Source organism: Ipomoea triloba, chromosome 7, assembly GCF_003576645.1.
Source record: "Ipomoea triloba cultivar NCNSP0323 chromosome 7, ASM357664v1".
Lineage (NCBI taxonomy): Eukaryota > Viridiplantae > Streptophyta > Magnoliopsida > Solanales > Convolvulaceae > Ipomoea > Ipomoea triloba.
The window spans coordinates 18913698-18939782 of NC_044922.1; the positions used below are offsets into that span (position 1 = coordinate 18913698).

At 35.3% G+C, this 26085-nt stretch overlaps 3 protein-coding genes across 8 annotated transcripts; 2 read left to right on the forward strand and 1 right to left on the reverse strand.

The window, feature by feature from the left end:
- Positions 1-1220: 1220 nt before the first annotated feature.
- Positions 1221-3433, reverse strand: LOC116026157 (DNA-3-methyladenine glycosylase-like). Its single transcript, XM_031267618.1, has 5 exons — positions 2951-3433; positions 2240-2297; positions 2078-2161; positions 1703-1844; positions 1221-1626 (listed from the first exon to the last, which is right to left on the reverse strand). Exons 1-5 carry the CDS (start codon positions 3366-3368, stop codon positions 1348-1350), a joined length of 981 nt encoding a protein of 326 aa, XP_031123478.1. The 5' UTR covers positions 3369-3433; the 3' UTR covers positions 1221-1347.
- A 7175-nt stretch (positions 3434-10608) lies between these two features.
- LOC116025330 (TMV resistance protein N-like) lies at positions 10609-21636 on the forward strand. Of its 3 annotated transcripts, none has more exons than XM_031266532.1 (10): positions 10609-11242; positions 16120-17233; positions 17366-17641; positions 17753-17962; positions 18078-19274; positions 19402-20032; positions 20288-20455; positions 20576-20645; positions 20784-20872; positions 21009-21636. In XM_031266532.1, exons 1-6 carry the CDS (start codon positions 10755-10757, stop codon positions 19975-19977), a joined length of 3861 nt encoding a protein of 1286 aa, XP_031122392.1. In that variant the 5' UTR covers positions 10609-10754; the 3' UTR covers positions 19978-20032; positions 20288-20455; positions 20576-20645; positions 20784-20872; positions 21009-21636. The 3 variants fall into 3 exon arrangements, with proteins under 3 accessions (XP_031122392.1, XP_031122393.1, XP_031122394.1); XM_031266533.1 differs by having other exon boundaries at positions 20784-20844; XM_031266534.1 differs by having other exon boundaries at positions 20288-20450.
- Positions 21637-21854: 218 nt separating this feature from the next.
- LOC116025905 lies at positions 21855-23360 on the forward strand. Of its 4 annotated transcripts, none has more exons than XR_004099744.1 (4): positions 21855-22166; positions 22287-22356; positions 22495-22583; positions 22720-23347. XR_004099744.1 is itself a non-coding variant. In XM_031267283.1 (4 exons), exons 1-4 carry the CDS (start codon positions 22114-22116, stop codon positions 22763-22765), a joined length of 225 nt encoding a protein of 74 aa, XP_031123143.1. In that variant the 5' UTR covers positions 21855-22113; the 3' UTR covers positions 22766-23347. The 4 variants fall into 4 exon arrangements, 3 of the variants coding, with proteins under 3 accessions (XP_031123143.1, XP_031123140.1, XP_031123141.1); XM_031267283.1 differs by having other exon boundaries at positions 21855-22161; positions 22495-22555; XM_031267280.1 differs by having other exon boundaries at positions 22287-22555; positions 22720-23360.
- The last annotated feature ends 2725 nt before the right edge of the window (positions 23361-26085 follow it).

Consider the following 26085-nt stretch of genomic DNA (forward strand, 5'->3'; position numbering starts at 1 on the left):
GCTAAACGAGCCAGTTAGACTTGGTTGCATTTTTTTGTTAGACATTTTCATCTCTTTTTTCTTTCCTCCATTAACTTCGTTATGGAGACATGTTGGATAAATAATTTGCAGACTCCCAAAAAAAATGATAAAAAGGTTATGTAGATACTGGTTGTTTGATCTCTAATTCTGTGTCCTACAACTTTTTTATGTTTTCGTTCATTATTGTCTTCTATATTTCGTTGAAAAAAAAATTCCCCCTGAAAACGTCATCCGCGAAGATATTTATACGTATTTTCATTTCAAAATAACACCGATTAGTAAACACTTTGAGTCGCACACAAGACGACTAGCACTGGCCCATTACTAGATGTCATATGTTTCTTCAAAAATTATTTTTTCAAGAAAAAATGTTTACAGAGATGGAACGCCATTGACGTCGACACACAAACAATTTTCTTATCGCCACCCACAGGAGAAAAACAACATCGTCCCATCAAGGAATCTTATCTAACCCTTGAATTGCCCCTTCAAATCTCGACGGGTTCTCATATCAAATCTCATATATATCACAAATATCAAATCTCATATATATCACTTAATTATGAGATCGCTGAGGTGCCTAACTCCTAGGCAGTGATTAATCAGTTTAGGAAGGCGGTGCTTAAGCGGCTGGCCACTCGTCTAGTCAGTTTGACTGGCGTATAAGCAGAATTTTTACACTGTTTGTAACTTATTAATTTATTTCTCGGTATCACCATAATTATAATTCTATGAATACTCTATACTTTCACCAAAGTAGTTTCTAGCAAAACGCATGAACTGCTAAGCAACATGGGGTTTTAAATTTCACTAGTTGAATTGCTTAGTGGAACGGAAAGTACGTACCAATGAATTAGAAGCAACCTAGTTGAATAAAGCGTAGAGAACAAATATTTATCTAATTTTATTAGATTGCGAATCCGAAGAGATCACACAAGCTTTTCACCAGATTATAAATTATAGTTGTAAAGTCCTCAACTTACTGGTAACATAGTCCTGTCATTGATGACAAAAAAAAAAAGACAATTTGCACGTTCAATCCAACGTTGTTGGTTGATAAGAAGGATAAGGTTTATGTGTGACTTCGGTTCAAGTCCTTTTCCTCCCTTGTCAATTCCCCAGCAAATTACATGCCATTTTCATGCACCCAAATCACCAAAAAAAAAAAAAAAAAAAAGAAATAAATGATAGGTCATGGATTCAAGTCTCAATAGGGCTGTATTAATTGACTTTTTGTGCTTCAATAGATTGAAAAGGTATCTATGAACAGATATCACATTGTAACAAAATCAGTAGTACTCCCGAAAAAAAAATACGGAGTATATATTAGACATGCCTCCAAGGTCTTTCTGCAAGATTAACACATTCTTTGTATCTAAAGCAATCCACAAGGTGATCTATGGTCATCCCTGCAGCTTGCATGAACGAATAAACGATGACCGGGCCCACAAACCGGAACCCACGTTTCACCAGATCTTTGCTGATGATTTCTGCCTTTGGACTCCTCAGAGGAACATTTCTGGGATATCTGAATCTGTTGATCACAGGTTTGTAGCTCACGTAGTTCCACATGTAGCTGCTGAACGACCCGAATTCCCTCACGACCTGATAACAGGAAAAATGGTTACGATTTTACTATCAGTTTAAACTTTTAGCTGAAACGTGGGGTCGGATTACTTGCCTTGACTGTGCATTTGGCATTGTCTACTATGTGCCTCACTCTGCCCTCTGCTAACATTAGTGATTCATTGGAGGCTATTTCTTCGATCTCTTTCTCCCCCATTTTCGCCACGCTGTTCACGTTGAACCCAACAAAAGCTTCTCTGCGTTTCACCATTTGTGAATGCAGAATTAGGCATTACAAGAAGCACAATCGTAATTACAGAAATATCACTACTTTTTAAAAAAAACAATACTTGATAGGGTGTTTGGAGCTGATAATGTTTCCAGATGCAGAATCAGTTATTGAATGCACAATTAGGCATAACAAGATGCACAATTGTAGTTACAAAAATGTCACTGTATTTTTCCCTAGGAAATGAAATGAAAGGTTTACCTGAAAAGGTCTCTCCTTTTCAGAATTTCAGTCCAGTTGAAATCCATCAGCATTCCAGATAGGGCTAGCAGCTCAAACAACTGACTGTTTCATAACATGTTTCAGCATTTGTTGTCGAAACGAAGTCGAAAAACAATTGAGTGTAAAAGGTGGATGGCTTACTGGTCATCATAGACTGGAACTCCCCAGCACTCATCATGGAACTGCACATATACTTTGTCTGTGTACAAATTTCAGTCAGCCTTAGCTTTCATGTTTATAATCCCTATGTTGTTGTTTTCCTTGTACCAATTACTTTGAAATGCAGTGTTGAATCAGCATTGAGGTAATGAAAACATCTTAAGGTGAATGATAAAAGTTAAGGTATGAGAAACATAGAATTGTCAGTAGTGTTAGCTGCATTCACTTCAATTTTCAAGTTTTTATTTCTCTAGAAAAATAGAAAATTCGCTCGCTCAAACCCTAACTTGACAGGACAGTGGAGGGATAAATTACAGTGACTCAGCAGCCCATTAGGTGAGAGGACCAATGTCTGTTGCCGACCAGGAGCACACCACATTTTGGGTGTAATATAATATAAGTCGTGGCTGTTAGGGCTCGGTCCTGTATCTTTGTCTATAATCTACCACCTAAGAACCAACTGAGCTGCCCGTGTGGGCAAAATGGATTTCGGTTAGTAAATGGACTCCACAACCATTTACCTAATACTTTTAGAATATGACATATTATCTGATATGTGTTGTTGCAGAAGTAATGTTGCAATGATTGGGATTGTTAAACATAGGCTAGCAGGAAACAAAAATCTGAACTTTAAACTAGTGAAAATCCAGGCATTATTGGATAAGAATGTAACCAGTTTACAGAGACACTCACCACTGTTCTTGGTAATCCAATTACACCTCTTCACTTCTTCATTATCATCACTGGGAACTGAACTAGCAGGACTAGGAGTGGGACTAGGACTAGGCTGCTGCCTCGCGGCGTTTCTGTTAGCCAGAGCCTCTCTTCTTTCTGGTGGGGCGATCAGGCGAAGGGCGAATGCTATCTTCTGATCGAGGGGAGTGACAGAAGAGTCTGTGATGGAAGAATCGTTGGACGTTTGGGACAGCGAAAGCGAGAGAGAGGAAAGGGAGAGAGGGGAGCAAGTTTTGTGGAGGCCAATGGGGTAAATCTTCTTCAAGAAATTGAAGCTATTGTTGTTGTTGTTTGGATTTTGTCTGTCTCTTGATGGGCTGGTGTTTGTGCGTTTCTCCAGCAGTGCATGTCTTGATCTTGCACACTGTTTGGACATGTTGCAGAGGGGAATTGAAGTTTGAAGGGTGATAATAAAGTTGTTGGATGGTCTTTAGTTTGGTCTTAAATTTGACACTTAATTGGGAGGGAGAAATAATGGTTGGACATTTATATGATGTTGGAAGAGGATGTTGGAAAATAACATCATCAATGGTGGGGTTGGTAGAGTGTGAGTTTCATTATGGAGTGCTGTTTGCTCCTTAAATGTTTACCAATGTTATTAAATGGTTTCTTTCCGGGATCTTTCTTTCCAAAAGGTTGAATTCCCCATCCTAAGGGCATCATGGTAACTCAGTTAAACAGAGAGGTTAGGTCGAACCCTTCACGCCCTAACCCGACAAAACATATTGAAGGATGTAAATCATAGTAATTCAATTGAATACATAGGCTAAGTCACTTTGAGAGGTTACTATCACACTGTCCCGGTGAGACTCGATCCCTAGTTTTCTTTATGGGATCTTCTCCAATGTTTGGATGTACACACATTTTGGAATCAAAGGTTCCAATATTTGTATTATATTTGGTACTCATCCTGGGGAAACTATTATAAAACATAATAAAATTTTCTCGAGAAATTACACTCTATTAATTCGTAATAAAGCCAAGAATCATGGGCTTAGCCATAGCAACGATACGAGATTTGATACACAAATTTATTATGTTTTATAATAGTTTCTAGAGGATGAGTGCCTGTATGAACTGAATACAAATATGAGAACTTTGATAATATGGTAAATTATATTGTAGACTATGATCCATATTGCATTGTGAATCATGGTGGATCATTAATAAATGTTCTTTTCTATTATATTATTTTTTTGGGTGTTTTAGAGGTCCTCCAACGAGAGCACTATCTAATCCTAATATTCGGGGTGCTATTGGCGTCCGACCAGAGTAGGTCCTTCATGTCCTCCGGGGCGTTATCAAGAATGAGGGTCCCCCAGTCCTTAACTTGGTCGAGGTTGGCAAGTCAATTCACACATTGGTTCCCTTCTCTCTCAATATGAGAGAACTGAATCGAACTGAATTTTCTAGTATACTGAATGCTTATTTTAAATGTATCGAAAGTTAATTTTTCTGTAGTATATACTAAAATTAACTTTTAAAAAATAGACTTTTAATATATTAAAAATGAATTTGTATCCTTTACTTTACAATATGGACCATGATTGATGGTATAATGATTGCAATATTACCTCAAACTACTAAAACATTTACGAAATAAATATGGGCCAACATGAATTTTACAAGTTGACCCAAAGTGGCAACACACCTTAATTACCATAAACAATTAATTGGTTGAGAAGTAAATCTCAGTGAAAGTGCAATGGGTCCCTAACATGCTTCATTCCCACTCTTTTGGCATCAATGAAGACAACATATGGCTGCATTAGATGATGATATACCATCTCTTGTGAAGGATAAAGATGTTCTTCTTGTATGCTTAGTTGAGTTAGTTCTATAATGCTTATTACAAAATTTGTAGATGAGAGACATGATCATCACATGATATCCATGTCATTTAATAATACTTTAAATATATATATAAGTAATATACTTAAATTTATGATAGTCAAGCAGCTTGTAGCTCAGTGGCACCTCTGTAGTTCTCTCAAAAAAATATTTTTCATTCATAAATTATAATTAATTAAATAGTACTTTTTTTTAATTCCTAAATTATATTGTCATCACTTTTAATCATTGCCATTTCATAGGCAATTGATAGATGAAAAGTGACGACATGTATAATTGAGGGATGGAAAATGTCATTTTCCTATATTTTCAGGGATAAAAAGTATAATTATTCCTATACAAAGTATTATTATCTTTGAAAATATAATTATAATAAAGAAAAATGACATTTTTCGTTCCTAAAATATAGAGAAATAACATTTTTTTTCCCTTAGTTATGCTATCACTACTTTCGTTCTTCAATTGTTTGCAAAGTGACTTTTTAACTCAACTGTAATAGGATTCAATAGAAAAAGTCACGTTGCAGATAATTGAAGAATGAAAGGCGATAATGAGTATTATTGATGGAAAAAAAAAAACTCATTTAAAAAAAATATTTGAAGTATGTAAAAAAATCAATTTTTTTTTTGTTAGCAACTTCATTACCGATGTGCATAGGTGATCATCAGGGACTCACGCTGAGACTCACGTCGAAAACAAGCATAAATGAGCACCAAGATGAGGCTATATAATGACATATCAGTAGGATATAATATAGCATCACCTAATAAGTTTTTTTTTTAATATCTATTGTCAATAATTTTTGACGTAACAGTGTATATCAAAAATTAAAGTTATGAAAAAATCATCACCAGGTAAGAATTTAAACGATATATTTTATTTTTTCAATTTTCAAAATCATTTACAACATACTAGCTAGGTATGTTGATAAGCAAAATATTTTAAAAATCTAAAGGTTATGAAGGCTTTGAAGATCCAAAAATTGAGCTTCTAAGAGCTAAGATTTTATAAATTGTGCACAACCAAGCAGTGGCTGCCGACACTATTTGAATCAACTTGTTATGTATGTAATAGATGATTTTGATTTTAATTTCCATTGGAAAGAACTCTGCATTGTCCTATCCTCCTAAGTTAAGTGGTTTAATGTTGTGTCACTTTCACTAATTTGATCCCACAATCTATACATCTAGATCTTGACCTCCAAATGTTGTATCAATTCTGGTGGAAAAAAATGATGAATTATTATAGAATATAATATAAGAGCATTGTCTATAATATGTCAACTTAATGTGTAATATTATCTCAAAGTGCAAGCCAAATGACAACAGTCAGTGACAAAAACTTGTCAACTTCTTCAAATTGGGCAATTCGTAGGCCTTATTACAAGCAAAATGATGGATAGCAACCAATCTCCAATCCCTATTTACACCCAAATCCCTTTTTCTTGCATTAAAAAAGAAGTGGCATAGATGTTTGCTTGAATGCATGTACTCCTCTAACTATATTTGAATAATAATGTTGTAAAAGTCCGTCTAGGCGCCCCTAAATTAAAAAGAAAGGGAAATATACCATCTATGCAGTCAGCTAATTAGGCATCTAACTCGGGTGCTATTTATTTTAGTTTTGATTATATTGCTTTGTTCATATGTGTTATGGTTAAAGGAGTATTTTATATATATATTTTTATACTCCGCACGTGTTTAGAGTATTATGTGCTATTGGACATCTATATTTTAGGGGAGGAATGCTTGTTATACCCAAAACAAAAAAATCAAGTTCTTTTAGTTGTGCATCTAGGCATGTCTAGGTGGCTTTGGGAAAATTATATTGTGGACTATGAATAAATGTTCATTTTTAATATACTTAAGATACATTATTTGCAGGGGTGGAGTCAGGATTTGTTGGTGCGGGGGCCAATCATAATTTTTGAGAGAATAATAAAATACATTAATATTCATTTAACATATTTCAAAATACATCATTATATTACAAATCTACTAAAATTTAAAACGCCTCTCTTGCATGTCACGAAAATCATCTATAATTGAATCTATACTAAATTGTTTTGCAATTTGTTTTTCAATAGAGTTAATTCCAGCAATGGTCCTCCGTCTATATTGATTTTCTAAAATTAGTCCCCGACTTTTAATTTGGACAATTTTGAAAATTAAAAGTCAAGGGACCAAAATTGTCCAAATTATAAGTCGGAGACTAATTTTGGAAAATCAATATAGTCGGAGGATTATTGCTGGAATTAACTCTTTTTTAATATATACTAACAAACAATTATTAAGAAATTCATCTTCCATCTTGTTACGAAGTGCCTAGAAGATCTGTATCCTCAGGATCAATCATCATGATTAATATTCACAACGAATTCCCCAAACTATCCATCATCTCATATCTTATCCATGCATCATTGAGAGTTTCCACCATTTGGATATAGAAAATTAATCAATCGCATTCATCAACAAAGGAATCCATCAAACAGTAAGATAGTCCAGATAAGATAATAATCCAAATGATATGAGGATCCAAAATAATATGATAATCCGGATGATTAACCAAATAATATGATAATCCAAATTATATGAGCACTAGAAAATATGATAAGTAGATAACCATGATCCCCCTTAATTTGTACGTTGTGACAACTTCAACACAATTGCATATATGCAGCATCATAATTAGATAACTCTTAGAGAAAGTTTCTTGAAGCTGTAACAGGAACCTGCAAAAGTAAAATAGACACAAGATATATAGTATACTCAGATCAATTTCAGCTATGGCTTCTTCTTCATCATTTACTGTTTGGTCGTACCATAGTTTCTTGAGTTTTAGAGGAGAGTGAAAGTTGTGTAAAAGTGTTAATGGAATGGAGTGTGTGTGAGAGAGTATCCTCACATCGGATATCGTCTCAAGTAGTGGATCGGAAGGGGATTGAATAATAGGTGGTTAAACATAACAGTGGAGAGTGTTTGAAAGCCAACTAGTTCAAAGAATGAGTTGAGGGATATCAAGTGCTAAGTGCAATGATAAAACAATTAACTAAGACAATTAACAATCAATAGTAAAACTAATTAAGGGCTCAATTATATTGGTCATATAGGGGTGAAGTTTGGGAGCAAAGATCATGGATTGAGTCTCACCAGCAGCGAGAGAGGGGGTCCCTGGTGAGCAGACTAAATACAAAATATACATTTTTACCAATTACCTAACGTAACCTGTTAATCAATTTAATTTACAAAATGCAATTGTAATAAAATTTTGAGGTGTTCATTTGTAATAGTAGTGTCCAACCATCCCGAGCCCTAATAGGTTACAAGTACGGAGTAATATAATTTAAAATAGAGGTTATTATCTAAAGAAATTTCATTGGCGTTTTGCCATCATATTCATAGGTAGGAATTTTCCTATATGAAATTTGAAAAGTTTAAATCATCCATCACCGTTAACCTACTCTTTAAATCTTTACTTTTAGACTTTTAGTACATTAGACAATTAGACAATTTGAGCACCACCCCTACTAATCTATGGGTGTGTTTGGTTCGCACATGGGAATCGGAATCGGTATGAGTATCAAATACTTGGTAAGAGTAATGTATTTTGGTGAAAGTATTTTGCATGTTTGGTAGTAGAGTAGAATGAGAATGATTAATAATGATTGGGGAAGAAATGAGAAAGAGAAATGAAACTCTTATTTAATAAGGGTATGTGTTTTTCAATTAATGGGATATTCCAAATCCATAGCAATGTTATAAAAACAATAACAATCACTTTGATACACATATCTTATACTAAAACCTGTCAACCAAACACACCCTATTTTTAATATTAACTAGAAACAACGGTTAAAAAAGGTGCAATTCGATTGGATAAAACATAGGATAACTAGAAAAAACGATTTTGATTTTAAAAATAAAATTGTACGTATGAGTGTATGACATTGTTGTCTGTTAAATTGGATTGTTGTGCCCAAAGGTCTAACAACCTTCTTCATCATTGCAGTTTATTAATTGATTTGTGGTTCAAATTCTTTTAGTACCAGCCCTATCCACTACTTCACAGTAAGTTTTGTCGGAGGTGATCATGCTAATTATATTGCATATTATAGTATATTTTTCCAGTGTAATTTAATTTTAATTTATTAATAAAGATAAAATATATGCTATATTAAAATGACCAAACCAATGAACGAAGATCTGGTTGCAACATTAGGACGTTTTAGTTTTTGGAAACTTTTAATCATTTTTAGAAAAATAAAAAATAATAACATAAAAATGAAGGTGGTATTCAAGTGAGTTTTGTTGTTTAAGTGAAATTTATATTTAAAGTATAAAATATTTTAAGAATAATTAAATAAATAAAACAGTATATTTATGTGCGTATACATGTTATACATTTAATTTATATCTAGAATTAATTCCATTATTGGTCCTAGAGTTATAGGTGACATTCCACTTTTAGTCATTTTTATTTATCAGAACATCCATATTTGGTCCTAGTATTATTTTGACATGACCATTTTGGCCATCTATCAACAAAACAATTTTAATGCAATTAAATACAAAGGCATTTCAGTCTTCAATTACTGACTTTTCAAAAAAATAAACATAAAAATATTGCATGCTCAACTTACTTTGTATAAAAATGATCGAAATGCCTTTATATTTAACGACATTTCAACGATTTTATTGAAGTGCGACAAAAAAATGGTCATGCCATAATAATACTAAGACCAATGTAAAAGTTCTGATAAAAAAAGATTAAAAATGAATTGTCATCTACCAATCTAAGACCAAAAATGAAATTAGCTCTTATATCTATATATAATAATTTAATAAATGTAAATTTCATTTTAATTGCATAAACAACACGAACAATAATCATTTTTAAAATTAAATTATTGTGATATTTATATCAATTGGCTGGGATGAGGATATAAAAACATTTTTGCTTAAGGATAAATCATGAACACTTTTTTTTTTTTAAAACAATCATGAACACTTAATATGGTTGATGTTAGCATCACCATCAATGGTTTATTATGGGTTTTTGAAATGAGTTCTACCATGCATACACCGAAATTCTATTTCTTTACTTTTACTCCCAGAGGTGACAAACATGGATTGATTATTTTCATTATTTAGATCCACAGAAAAGTATCGACATCAAGAACATGTAAGAGGGAGTAAAAGTTAGGAGTATAAAATGAGAGTCCACCAAGTATTTTTCTTTTGGAATAGTAATGTATGACATGGAAGAAAGAGAAAGGAGGAAAGAGAAGAATGGGGATCATCTGCAAGAGAGGTATTTTGGAACGACAGTGCAAATATAAGAGAAGGGACAGCTGTTGTGCGCGTTTCGCGCAGTAGGTGCCCACTCGGGTGTGTGCGCCTTACATCTCTATTTTTTTAAAATCATATTTATTTTATTTTTTTTCATTCATCATTTTCTCTTTTCTGATCACACTTAAAAAAAACTTCTAAAAAAAAAAATTACTATTAAGGACACCTATTCACAATGCATGTGGGGTCTAGGAAAAAGACAACAGTTATAACATGTCACGTGAATGATCCTGTACCATGATTGCTGGAAAATATCATAACGTTTTATACTTTTATGTGGATGGTCCCATTACGTAGAATTATTGGTGTACTGGAAATTATTAAGAAGACCAAGTCAATCAAATATATGGTAGTGTACACTTAGCAATCTTACGTTGGATTGTCTATGAAATTTCCATTGAATTTGGCAGTGGCCGTAAGGAAATTTCCATTGAGTTTGGCAGTGGCCGGATGGAAATTTCCATTACGGTATCGTCTGTCTACACACGCATTTATCAAGCTCTTTAAATCTATAAAAACTAGCAAATCAAGATAGAAGATATATAGTGTTCTCAATTTCAAATATGGCTTCTTCTTCTTCTTCTTCATCTTCATCTACTGCATGGTTGTATGATGTTTTCTTGAGTTTTAGAGGAGAGACACGGAAATCTTTTACTGATCATCTTTATGAAGATTTGCGTCAGGCTGGAGTTAACACCTTTCGAGACAATGAAGAAATTCGAAAAGGTGAGAACATCTCCGATGAGCTATTGAAGGCCATCGAGGGGTCCAAGATATCCATCATCGTATTTTCCAAAACTTATGCCCAGTCCAGATGGTGTCTTGATGAACTAGTGAAGATTTTAGAATGTAAGAAAAATTTGCAACAGATGGTTCTGCCTATATTTTACAACGTTGATCCTTCAGAGGTTCGTAAACAAACAGGCGAATTTGGTAAGGCATTGGCTCGACATCGACAACGATTTGATGATCAAAAAGTTGATGAGTGGAAAATTGCACTCACTACTGTTGCTGATTTGTCCGGATGGGATTTACAGACCATGACAAACGGGTAAATCCTCTTTTCAATTTTTTTTGTTTTTATTTTAGTTTTAGTATTTTTTTTGTTGGATGATAGTATGATATATTTGTCAGAATTTGGCTCACAAACTCATATTGTCAATAATATTAATTATGTTAGTTTCTTCCATTAATAATTGCGTCCTAGCATCTATAAATGCATCTTTACGGATGAATTAATATTTTTGGTAAAACAAGCTAATTAAGAAGAATCTGCACTGTGTATTTCAATTTATTTGTCATTATTAGAACTCTCTGAGTTTGAGTCACGTTAGTACTAGCTATCCTACTCTACCTGAGACTCCCCTTGTATATATATCTCCTATTCCTCATCATTGTAATTGTTCAATTGAATCAATACAATATTCAGTTCTCATCTGGTATCAGCTAGCCTAGGTTTATTTTCCAATGGCTGACGGCTCTGTTAATTCTTCCGAACGGACCGTTTCTGATGCAGCTATTTCTTCTGCGGTTTCTTCAACAGCCGCTTCTCTGTCTGCTACGCATCACTATGTTAGCATTAAGCTAACGAACAAGAATTTCTTGTTTTGGAGGACGCAGGTTATTCCGTTTCTTCGTGGGCACGACCTCATGGGTTTCGTTGATGGCACGAACTCTTGCCCTAATCGTTTTCTTCCCGTTTCTGAAGGCTCCTCCGCTGCTGCTGCTCTACCCAACCCGCTGCATGCTCCATGGGTGCGCCAAGATCAGGTGGTCCTTAGCATGTTAATCTCTTCACTTTCGTCGGAAGTTATGTACCTCGCAATTGGTTGCACTATGTCGTGTGATCTCTGGTTGGCGCTTGAGCAGGCTCTCGCTTCTTCCAATCAAGCTCGGATTATGCATATTCTTGGACAGCTGCAAACAATACGCCAAGGTGATGCCTCCGCCGTCGACTACATTGCTCGTGCGCAAGTTATGGTGGAAGATCTAGCTCTTGCTGGCCATGCGGTTCCTTTGGAGGATCAGAATATGTATATTTTCAGAGGTTTACGTCCAGAATATCACTCTGTCATAGCCTCTTTGAATGTTCAAGGTCAGCCGGTGCGTCTTCCCGAACTCGCCGATCTCCTTGGCTCGCATGAGTTCGCTACCGGTGATAGCTATGGCAGTGTTCCAGCCCCTGCAGCTGCGGCTTTTTGTTGGCCAGCGTGGTAGTGGAGGTCGGTCGCGGTCTTGGCGTGGTGGATCGAATCGCCGCGGTTGGAATCAGTCACGTGGCGGTGCTGTTTTCGCCGACCAGCAGCAGCAGCAGGGCGGTGGTGTGCAGCGTGGACGTGGCTCGCATGGCGGTGGCAGGTCACGTGGGCGACGTGGTGGTAATTGGCAGCCTCAATGCCAATTATGTGGCAATTATGGCCATCTTGCACCAGCCTGTTTTTCTTTAATTGGCCGTGGACTCCAAGCTCATTTAACATATGCTGAGGATGCGCCGAATCTTGTGTCTGACTCGCATCTTTGGATTCCAGACACTGGGGCGACAAATCACGCGACCCCTGATATTGCTGCGCTCTCTACATCTGAAGAGTACACTGGTGGTGATGCTCTTTGAGTTGGTGATGGTACAAGTTTGCTTATTAGTCATACTGGTCATGCTTCTTTTTCTTCCCCGTCTAAAGTATTTAGGATGTCTGATATTTTACATGTTTCTGGTTTGTCTTCCTCTCTTTTATCTGTGCAACGCTTTGCAAAAGATAATAAAGTCTTTTTTGAGTTTCATCCATCCTTTTTTGTTGTGAAGGATATAGCAACCAAGGCAATTCTTCTTCGCGGCAATAGTTGCGGTGGTCTCTACACGCAGCCCATTCCGAAAAATAGTCCTCGTGCGTTTATCTCGTCCCGTGCTTCCTCTTCCGTATGGCATGATCGTTTGGGACATCCTCATCAACGAGTCTTAGATCGTATTCTTCCTTTTTGTTCTGTTAGTGGTTCTAGTCGCAATAATCGTTGTACTTCTTCTTTGTGTTCTGCGTGTCAATTGGGCAAGTCTGCTCGTTTCTCTTTGCCACGTGTAGACTCTGTTAGTTCGAATATTCTTGATTTGATTTACACTGATATTTGGGGACCAGCTCCTGTTTTGTCTTCTTCTGGTTATCGTTATTTTGTTCTTTTTGTTGATGACCATTCTCGTTACACGTGGTATTATCCTATGAAATTGAAGTCTGACTTGTATGCCATTTTTGACAAGTTTCGTGCCTTAGTTGAACGGTCATTTAATCGCAAAATTAAGGCTATTCAGTCGGACTTAGGAGCTGAATACAAAAAGTTACATACTGTTCTTCTTCAGTTAGGGATTAATCATAGACAATCCTGTGCCTACACTCATGAACAGAATGGTCATGTTGAGAGGAAGCACAGGCATATTGTCGAAACTGGTCTTACTCTTATGGCTCGTGCGTCTGTTCCATCTCGTTTTTGGGACTTTGCTTTTGAAACTGCTGTTTACTTGATTAATAGAATGCCATCTAGTGTTTTGCAGAATTCCAGTCCTTATTTATTGTTACATAAATCTTCTCCCTCATACTCTTTTCTTCGTGTGTTTGGTTGTCTTTGTTATCCTCACTTGCGTCCTTATAATCGTCACAAAATGTCGTATCGGTCATCTCCTTGTGTCTTCTTAGGTTATCCTGAGTCTTTTAGGGGGTACAGATGCATGGACTTAATGACTAATAAGATTTATATCTGCAGACATGTACACTTTGACGAGAATGTGTTTCTCTTTGTTAGTAGGGTTGCTGTGCCATCTCCTCCCTCTGTGCAGAAGCCGTGGGCTGAATCGGTTTTACAGGTATTGCCATCTTCTCTTGCTGATTCTGCTCAGGCTGATTCTCCTGTCACCACCACTATTGCTCCTACTCGTCAAAGAGGACGACCCCGTGGCAAGTCCACACGTCCAACTGTTCGCTCCCATGCAATGGCTACGAGGAGTCGGTCTGTGGCTCCACTTTTGGCTCTCTCTACTCAGACCTGTCCTATCGAGCCCACTTGCTACACTCAGGCAGTTAAATTTTCTGAATGGCGAGAGGCAATAGATCTGGAGTTCAATGCACTTTTGCACAATCAGACTTGGGTTCTAGTTCCTCCTCGCCCAGGTATGAATGTGATTGGGTGTAAGTGGGTTTTTCGTACTAAACGTAAAGCTGATGGTTCAATAGAGAGGCATAAGGCGAGACTTGTGGCGAAAGGATTTAATCAAGTTCCTGGTCAGGACTTTTTTGACACCTTTAGTCCGGTTGTGAAACCCACTATAGTCAGATTGCTTTTGAGTTTGGCTATTTCCTCAGGTTGGGTGGTTAGGCAGCTTGACGTACACAATGCATTTTTGAATGGTGATTTGGCTGAGACTGTTTATATGCGTCAACCACCCGGGTATGCTGATGCTCAATTGCCTGATCACGTTTGTTTGTTGAGGCGTTCCTTATATGGCTTAAAGCAAGCTCCACGAGCTTGGTTTAATCGGCTGTATACTTTTTTACTCTCTGTTGGGTTTATAGCTTCAAAGACTGATGTGTCATTATTCTATTACTCTCGTGGTTTTGCATGTGTGTATCTTTTAGTATATGTTGATGACATTTTGGTAATGGGGACTGATGAGCTACTAGTGTCTGATTTACTCTCTAAACTGTCTAATGCTTTCAAAATTAGAGATCTTGGTGAACCTGGTTTCTTTCTTGGAATTGAGCTAGTCAAAACTAGCAATGGTGTTATTCTTTCTCAGTAGCGGTACATGTCAGACATCTTGAAACGGGCTGGAATGACTGATTGTAAACCTCTCGCCACTCCTATTTCTACATCGAAAACTCCATTGCTTAATTCAGATTCATATGAAGATCCAACGAAATACAGGAGTTTGGCTGGTGCTCTCCAGTATCTCACAATTACACGGCCAGACTTATCTTTTGCGGTCAATCAATTGTGTCAACATATGCATGCTCCAACATTGTCTCACTGGAAGCAGCTAAAACGAGTGCTCAGGTATGTCAAAGGCACCCTCTCATTCGGCTTGCGTGTAACTCAGTCAAATTCTAGAGAGCTTCATGCTTTCTCTGATTCTGACTGGGCTGGTTGTCCTGAGGACCGTAAATCTACTAGTGGGTATGCAGTGTTTCTTGGCACCAATCTTATCTCTTGGGTGTGCAAGAAACAGAAGACAGTTGCAAGATCATCCACGGAAGCTGAGTATAAAGCCTTGGCTGATGTTTGTGCTGAGGTCATATGGATCATGTCCTTGCTGCGTGAGATCAAAATTGATGGCATCCTTACTCCCAAATTATGGTGTGACAATCTTGGTGCTACTTATATGTGTGCGAATCCAATTTTTCATGCAAGAACTAAGCACGTGGAGATTGACTACCACTTTGTTAGAGATAGGGTTGCCAATGGAGATATCCAGGTTAACTTTATTTCCACAAAAGATCAATTAGCTGATATCTTTACAAAAGCTTTGCCTAGTTCTAGATTTTCTTTTCTTAGGGACAAGCTTCAGGTTAGTAGTTTACCCTGCGCTTGAGGGGGAGTATTAGGACTCTCTGAGTTTGAGTCACGTTAGGACTAGCTATCCTACTCTACCTGAGACTCCCCTTATATATATATCTCCTATTCCTCATCATTGTAATTGTTCAATTGAATCAATACAATATTCAGTTCTCATCGTCATAAATATTAACTCCTTTTAGAAATATAATTATGGATTGATTATAAGAGTTGTTTACCTCAAATTAAACAATATAATGGAACCATGAGAGACTAAATATACATATTTCGTGTTCCGTAACGTGTGCTCTATTTAATTTCTTAGTTTTATGTTTTCCACCTATATTTTCTTTAATGATTTATATTGACATGCATTCATTGGAAAAAATGTGATAGGTATGAATCTAAGTTCATCAAAAAAATTACTGAAGAGGTAATGCGGGAAGTGAATCGTACATACATTAATGTTGCAAAGTATCCCGTTGGAATTGAATCTCGTGTGAGTGATATACTTCATTTATTGCAAACTCAAAAACATAATGATATCAAGATGTTTGGAATTTTTGGCATGGGTGGTGTGGGAAAAACAACCCTTGCCAAAGCCATTTACAACTTGAGTTTTCAAAAGTTTAAAAGTTGTTGCTTTATCGCAAACATTAGATCACAAGCTTCGGATGGGTACAATGGTTTAGTTCGTCTACAAGAGACACTTCTTTGCAAAACACTTAATAGAAAGAAACTTGAAATAAAAAATGTTGATGAAGGAATAAGTTTGATAAAACAAAGACTGCGATCAAAAAGTGTTCTTATTGTTCTTGATGACATAGACGATACTAGTCAACTTGAATCATTAGCAGGACAACGGAATTGGTTTGGTTCAGGGAGCACAATTATAATAACAACTAGAGATGTTCAGTTGTTGAGTGACCTGGAAGCACACGAGAAGTACATGGTAAAAACGTTAAGCCCTAATGAATCCTTGCAACTCTTGAGTTGGCAAGCATTTGGTGTTCCTATACCATTAGACGGGTATATTGAAATATCCGAAAGGATAGCAAGTTATACTGGCGGACTTCCACTAGCACTTACAATTATAGGTTCTCATTTGCGTGGCAAAGCAGTGCAAGAATGGAGTGATGATGCTGAGAAATTAGAAGGGATACCTCATGATGATGTTCAAAAAATTCTTAAAATAAGTTACGATTCACTTGATGGTGATACTCGGAATATCTTTCTTGATATTGCTTGTTTTTTCATTGGGCATAACAAAAATGACACTTCTATGATATTGGAAGCTTGTGGTTTTTATGCTAAAAGTGGAATAAGAATTTTGATTGAAAGATGCTTGTTGACAACAAATGGAAGTGGAGAGTTTGAATGTCTTGAGATGCATGATTTAGTACGAGATATGGGAAGAGAAATTGTTCGAAAGGAATCTCCACGAGAGCCAGGCAAACAAAGTAGATTGATTGACCCAAAGGATGTCTTTGATGTTCTTCATGGGAACAAGGTAACACATTTCCTTTGTATTTGAATTATTCTAGTTAATTCATTTGCTTTCAATACTTAAGTTTATTAAAATCAAAGATTTCAAAATATCTAAAATCTAAAATATTGTTATATAAATGTTTTATTTTTATAGGGCACAAAAGCAATTGAAGGGATGATTGTAAATTCTAACATGTTAAAGAATGTGCCTTTGAATACTCAAATATTCAAAAAGATGGTAAAGTTACGAATACTCATATTGAATGGTACGTGTCTTAGCGGATCTTTTAAATATTTATCCAATGAGCTCAGGTTGCTTAGATTACACAATTGCCATTTGAGTTGCATACCATCTAATTTTCGCTGTGAGAAACTTGTTGAGTTAGACATGGAAGGTAGCAATATCAAAGAATTCCAATGCAATATGCGGGTTAGTATGTCTAATGTTTCTTTCAACATTAATTGCATATTTCTTAATTAATTAAAAACTTTGACTAGAAAAATAGAAATTGATTAAACCTTTTTCTACTTTTTTCAATAGCATATTAAATGCTTGAAGATCTTAAAGTTTGATCATTGTGAACAACTTAAGAAAACACCAAATTTTACTGGGGCACATACTCTTCAAAAAGTATCCTTTATGTGGTGTTCAAAGTTGGTCAAAGTACACCCATCAATTGGAAGTTTGGAGAAACTTGTTGAGTTAGACATGGAAAGTTGTAATATCAAAGAATTCCAATGCAGTATGCAGGTTAGTATGTCTAATTTTTCTTTCAACATTGCATATTTCTTAATTAAGAACTTTGACTAGAAAAATAGAAATTGGTTAAACCTTTCTCTACTAATTTTTTTCTTTTTTTTCACAGCATTTTAGATGCTTGAGGATCTTAAAGTTTGATTATTGTAAACAACTTAAGAAAACACCAAACTTCACTGGGGCACATACTCTTCGAAAAGCATCCTTTTACCAGTGTTCAAATTTGGTCAAGGTACACCCATCAATTGGAAGTTTGGAGAGACTTGTTGAATTAGACATGCAAGGTTGTAAGAAACTCAAGGTTCTTCCAAGTAGCATTTGCAAGTTAAAATCACTTGAAGTTTTAAATTTGAATTTTTGCGTAAAACTGAGGGAGCTTCCAATTGACTTGGGAAAATTAGAGCAACTAAGAGAGTTACATGCTTTTGGAACTGACATCTCACATATACCATTTTCTTTGGGATGTTTGAGAAATCTAAAGGAACTGGATCTGGGTCAGCACACTGAGAAATCACGTGATAGTGCTGTTTTTTTTCCACCTTCAGTTGCAAATTCATGCTCCTTTGAAGTTATTGAGAATTTGACCTCATTGGAAAATTTATATTTATCAGGAAGAAGTTGTTATCTTCAAAGCTTGCCCTTCCGCCTTTGTCATCTTTCAAACTTGGAATCTCTCTACTTAGAGGATTTCAAAAATCTTAGAGTACTTGTAGAACTTCCTCCTAGTTTGGTGAATCTCTCTGCAAAAAATTGTGTCTCATTGGAAAAAATAGTAACTGTATCAAACTTGAAGAAACTTAAAGCGTTGAATCTTGAAAACTGTGAAAGTTTGGTTGAGCTTCCAAACATGGAGAGTCTTTCATCCTTAGAATGTCTTAACATAAGGAATTGCAATGCTTTGAGTATTCCTGACAAGTATTTGCATGAAGAAGATTTTCCAATTGCTCTTAGGAGTTTGTCCTCCTCGTTGAATGAAATAGATTTAATAGGAAGATATTATCTTCAAAGTTTACCATTAAACCTTTGTCATTACTCCAATTTAAAGTATCTCTGTTTAGACGATCTGCAGAATCTTAGATTACTTCCACAGCTTCCTCCTAATTTGGAGATACTCTCTGCAAAGAATTGTGTGTCATTAGAAAAGATAGCAGATCTATCCAACTTGAAAGGACTTGTATGGCTAGATATTCAGAACTGTAAAAGTTTGGTTGAGCCTTCAGGCTTGAAGAGTTTTGAATCCTTAAGTGCTCTTGGGATAGCAAATTGCAGCAGTTTGAGGATTCCTTTGATTGAAAAGTGGTTCAAGGTTAGTTAATTATATATATATATATATGTTCCCTTCATCTCAATGTGATATTATATTAGAAAAGATGATAATAGCTAGTGATGGTATTAATAATTGTTATATTGTATGTATGTATTCCGTAATGTAGGTACATCCCAAAGATGATAGTGTCTATATTTATGTGGGAGTAGATGGCCAAGGTAGAATATCCTGCCGTATTGGAGTCCTTGAAATCCTGGTGAATGTGATTGATCCCAGTGAAATTGATTATGCTGATGATGGTGGTAATAGAATTGATTTGAGTGTGAGAAGCAAAAGCAGTGGTGCTAATTGGATTCTAATAGAACCCATACGTAGGCTAAAGCGGTTGTGCTTCTTTGAGGTTCCAACTACAATGATGGGAGAAGAATTGGAGGTGTATGTAGAAGTCCATGATTGGCAGAAGATATTTTGTGTAGCTGAAATACATAGAAACAGAGAAGGGGAACTGCGTTACTTTCCATCCACAAGAGGATGCATTCCTTCCTATAATAAGGAAGATGGAGAGAGGAAGAGGAAAAGGAAGGTGGAGATAGGTAGAGGCGGACAGAGGCGTTTCCTTCCAATCACAAGGGGATTGATTCCTTGTGTTATGACCCAGCTGGGACAAGATGGACAAAGGAAGAGGAAAAGGAAGGTGCAGATAGACAGAGGCGGCAGATCTATCCGGCAGAGGCGGTTATAATCTTCAGCTTTTAATTTGCTGCAAAAAGGCCCCATTATTATTATTGTAACTTATTGTAAGTATATCCGCCCTTCACACTTCACCACACTTCTTTAACATCTACATCTTTTCTTGTTTATTGAATGCCATTTTAATATTTATTTATTATTTATAATTTATGAATGAACCGACACTGCAGTATTTGAATTATCACATTTTTTTTATATTTTATTTATTTTGATTAAAGCAATTAAGAGTGATTTTTCTGCTCAAAATTTAGTAATTAGGTTCAAAGAGCTTTTATTTGCTTTTGTGTGTGGACTGTGGACAGGTACAATTTAATTTGATCAAAGCAATTAAGAGTGATTTTTATACCATTTGGATGGAGATGGATTCAATGATGGGAGGTGTACGTATAGTATGCCCAACAAGTGTATAAGAGCAGGATGGCTGGGGGAGTAGGAGAAGACACACAGAACATGTTGCATTTGCGAGTTATGTATGTTTTTCCTTAAAGTATTTTTATTGGGTTATGATGTGTAGCTAGTATGTATAGCTTAATGTTATGAAATTGCTGGAGGGTACAAAATGATTTAATTTAGCAATGTTGTGAATACAGGAAGAATCAACAATTAAGAAGAAAAAGAAGATGGCGAGAGTGGATGCAAATTGCAATGGTTTGAGGTTAAGTAAGTTTAAAAGAATTCACTTTGAGGTCCAAAGAATAATTGGCTTTAAGTATGTAAAACATTTGCATTATTCCAACGTTTTCAGACGCATGGATTCGTTTATATGTTTTCGATGGACTTTCATTTTGGTCACTGCAGGCAATGGATCGGAGTTGGTTGGTATCACTACCAGAAAGCAAAGCCAGTGGTGCCTCAGCAAGTAAATATCATAATATATTTATGCCATTGTAGGTTATTTTATATGTAATTTTACCAAATACACTTTATAATTAGCTAATACTATGTCAAACCAGTTAACTTAATCAGCTAACTCAATAAGATATCAACTATCCGCTAATTGTTCTATGAAATCCCACAATGCAGGTATGTTCTGAATGTGACAGTGTCAAGATTTCGCTTGATGAAGTGATATATATTGTGCCAACGTTTTCGAGGCATGAATTCATTTATATGATTTCGATGGGCTTTTGTTTTGGTGAGTGCAATGGAGTTGGTATCGCTACGAGAAGCAAAACCAGTGGTGCCTCAGCTTGGGTTGGAGATGAATGCAGTGTGGAGAAGAACAAGCATGGAAGTGTTGATTTTGAGGTGGCAATAACGGTGGGGGAAGTAGTGGAGGTGTTTGCAGAATTCCATCCTTTGCATACACTTTTTGTATTTGAAATGCAGAGGAACAGTGATGGACAAGAAGGCCTTCCCTGCAATTTCATCAACCTCAATTACAAGTGGTAGAGCAGCATCATGTTTGGGCTTAGCATATACTATCTCATAGTTTGTTAAATTCAACCGAAAAGTGTTTGCAATAATCAAACTATTGGTCTCCTCTTACAAGAATCATGTTTCGCCCACTCAATTATCTTTTGAGCATTTTTCTTTTCTTTTTTAATCCATGTGTATTGCAAGGATGACAGAATTTGACATCATCACTCTTTTGGAGTCCATGCTAGTTTCATTATAACAATATTAAAGTATCATTTTAATTCTACTATAATTTCATTTGATAATATACAGTATTTGCTTGAGTTCTGTTTTTTTTATTTCATTTTTTACACAGACTAGTTTAATTATAGTAATATTAAAGTATTATTTTAAATTTTTAATTGCACTTCAGGTCATTTGACAATATATGTCGTTATTGTATGACTTTGAATTTTAGTTTCCTTAATTTCTACGCACATAGTTCCATAACTTCCNTAATTTATGAATGAACCGACACTGCAGTATTTGAATTATCACATTTTTTTTATATTTTATTTATTTTGATTAAAGCAATTAAGAGTGATTTTTCTGCTCAAAATTTAGTAATTAGGTTCAAAGAGCTTTTATTTGCTTTTGTGTGTGGACTGTGGACAGGTACAATTTAATTTGATCAAAGCAATTAAGAGTGATTTTTATACCATTTGGATGGAGATGGATTCAATGATGGGAGGTGTACGTATAGTATGCCCAACAAGTGTATAAGAGCAGGATGGCTGGGGGAGTAGGAGAAGACACACAGAACATGTTGCATTTGCGAGTTATGTATGTTTTTCCTTAAAGTATTTTTATTGGGTTATGATGTGTAGCTAGTATGTATAGCTTAATGTTATGAAATTGCTGGAGGGTACAAAATGATTTAATTTAGCAATGTTGTGAATACAGGAAGAATCAACAATTAAGAAGAAAAAGAAGATGGCGAGAGTGGATGCAAATTGCAATGGTTTGAGGTTAAGTAAGTTTAAAAGAATTCACTTTGAGGTCCAAAGAATAATTGGCTTTAAGTATGTAAAACATTTGCATTATTCCAACGTTTTCAGACGCATGGATTCGTTTATATGTTTTCGATGGACTTTCATTTTGGTCACTGCAGGCAATGGATCGGAGTTGGTTGGTATCACTACCAGAAAGCAAAGCCAGTGGTGCCTCAGCAAGTAAATATCATAATATATTTATGCCATTGTAGGTTATTTTATATGTAATTTTACCAAATACACTTTATAATTAGCTAATACTATGTCAAACCAGTTAACTTAATCAGCTAACTCAATAAGATATCAACTATCCGCTAATTGTTCTATGAAATCCCACAATGCAGGTATGTTCTGAATGTGACAGTGTCAAGATTTCGCTTGATGAAGTGATATATATTGTGCCAACGTTTTCGAGGCATGAATTCATTTATATGATTTCGATGGGCTTTTGTTTTGGTGAGTGCAATGGAGTTGGTATCGCTACGAGAAGCAAAACCAGTGGTGCCTCAGCTTGGGTTGGAGATGAATGCAGTGTGGAGAAGAACAAGCATGGAAGTGTTGATTTTGAGGTGGCAATAACGGTGGGGGAAGTAGTGGAGGTGTTTGCAGAATTCCATCCTTTGCATACACTTTTTGTATTTGAAATGCAGAGGAACAGTGATGGACAAGAAGGCCTTCCCTGCAATTTCATCAACCTCAATTACAAGTGGTAGAGCAGCATCATGTTTGGGCTTAGCATATACTATCTCATAGTTTGTTAAATTCAACCGAAAAGTGTTTGCAATAATCAAACTATTGGTCTCCTCTTACAAGAATCATGTTTCGCCCACTCAATTATCTTTTGAGCATTTTTCTTTTCTTTTTTAATCCATGTGTATTGCAAGGATGACAGAATTTGACATCATCACTCTTTTGGAGTCCATGCTAGTTTCATTATAACAATATTAAAGTATCATTTTAATTCTACTATAATTTCATTTGATAATATACAGTATTTGCTTGAGTTCTGTTTTTTTTATTTCATTTTTTACACAGACTAGTTTAATTATAGTAATATTAAAGTATTATTTTAAATTTTTAATTGCACTTCAGGTCATTTGACAATATATGTCGTTATTGTATGACTTTGAATTTTAGTTTCCTTAATTTCTACGCACATAGTTCCATAACTTCCATTATAGCAATAATAAAGTATCATTTTAATTATACTACAGTTTCATTTGATAATAATGTGCTCTGATTTTTAGTTTCGTTTTCTAAACATACTAATTTTATTTTAGTAACACTAAAGTATTATTTTAATTTTATCATGATCTAGATAGCGATATGTGGACCATGTTCCACCGGATAACAACCGGTGAAATTATTTCTCAAAAAAAAAAAAAAAACGGTGAAATTATTGTCTAGGTGCAGCAAGTGGGAAATTATTAAGATTCACAAATCTTACTTTTAGACTTTTAGTACACTCAACGAATCTTTCCTTTTAGACTTTTATAGTCATCTACGAATTTTTTGTATTTTTAGTCCCACGACAATTGTGGTACTTGCAGAATTGGTCCACGACTTTCAAACTTTACAATTTTGGTCCATGACTATTGTTTTTGTTGCAAAAATGATCCTTTTCCAGTCAACACCTCGCCTGAAAATAAATCCGGCGGATTTTCCGGCAAGTTTTCGTCGGAAAAAAATCCGGCATATTTTTCGTTGAAAAAAATTCTCATTTCAAGTAGTATTAAAATGGACATTTACATTGTTGAAAAAAATTAATCTTTCAAGCACGGAAACATCGATTATGCCGGAAAAACATATATTCTAATTTTGGCAAAGAGCTATTTGAAATTTGGAGCATTATGACAGTGAGCTATTTGGACTTTGGAGAAAATTAAGCTATTTGAAATGTATATGTGATTGACTATTTTAACTAAAAAAAATTAAAACAAATTAAACTAATTAAAGGTAAAACTTTAATTATTTTTACTTTTTAGCCATTAAGTACAAACTCAAAATTATTAGTACAAATTCATGATCAACAAAAATAATATTATTAAGATTAAATTTAAACTAAAAAGTACCCAAAAATTTGAATTTGTACATAATTTTACTAAGTAAAAAAATGAATTAGTTATAACTTTAATTTTTTTAAAATCGAGTTTTAACTTTAATTAATTTACCAAAATAAGAATATATATATATATATATATATATATATATATATATATATATATATATATATATATATATATATATATTTTTCTAGCATAATCGATGTTTTCCGGCTAGAAAGATTAATTTTTTTTCAATAATGTAAATGTCCATTTTAATACTACTTGAAAGGGGAATTTTTTTCCAGCAAAAAAATGACAAAGAATATATCAGATTTTTTTTCTGACGAAAACTTGCCGGAAAATCCGCCGGATTTATTTCCGGCGAGATGTTGACTGGAAAAGGACTACTTTTGCAACAAAAACAATAGTCGTGGACTAAAATTGCAAAGTTTGAAAGTCGTGAACTAATTCTGCAAGTATCACAAGGGACTAAAAATGCAAAAGATTCACAAATCTTACTTTTAGACTTTTAGTACACTCAACGAATCTTTACTTTTAGACTTTTATAGTCGTCTACTATAGTACTATACGCATTTTCTAGACTTTTATAGTCGTCTACTATAGTACTATACGCATTTTCCAAGCTCTTTTAATCTATTGAGAGTTGAAACTATCTAGCCAGGCAAGGCTGCTAGCATAAACAAAAACTAACAGAAGCAAAGATAGTGTTGTGCTAGCATAAACAAAAACTAACAGAAGCAAAGATAGTGTTGTTGGGAAAAATCCCACTGCCTGTGACAATTAAAAAACACAAGACCAACACGGTGCACAAATACGAGATAATACACAATAGCCCAAAAATAAATATGAACACAAGGAACACAAGATTTACGTGGAAACCCCAAAATGACGGGGAAAAACCACGGGCCACCAACAACAACAATTTCCACTATCACAAATCTCGGGTACAAAGTTTTAGGCTACCACGTGAGCCATACATCCACAAATCATCAAATACAACAACTCCTAGGCCAAAACATTCTTCAATATTCACAGGCTAAAAGGAATAATATCTCGTACTCAAAATATTCAATCTCCAAGACTAGGATAAAAATGAATACAAATATTACGAGATTATTCAAAAGATGCCTGGAATAAATACAAGCTGACCTCAAAATATTTGATGAAAAATAGTACCCAAGAGCTTCGGCAAATCCACGACAAAATAGCACGGCAAAACTGCACCAAAGATGAAGGAGAAAATGGTTTGTTCCTTCTGCTGATGAACCGCCGAACGCCAAAAGAAGAGAAAGAAGAAAAATAGTTTTCTTCACTCTGTCTGTTGCCGACACTCTCACTGCCTCTCTCTATGTTGCTGAAAAATGGAATGAATGGGAAATTAAACAATTCCCTTCCTTTTTGCTGCCCACTACTGTCGAAATGGAATGGAAATGGATTGAAGTGGAATATTCCTCATTCACTAAGGACAAAATGGAACAAACAAAGTTGGGTGTGTTTGTCTGCCATCCACTTCCCTTTCTTCAAATGGAGGGACCCAACAAATCTCCCCGACCGACTATTTGAAACATCGCCATCCCCCGATAGAACAACCTCAAACTTCCCTCTTGGCAAAGCTTTAGTCATCATGTCTGACCCATTATCATC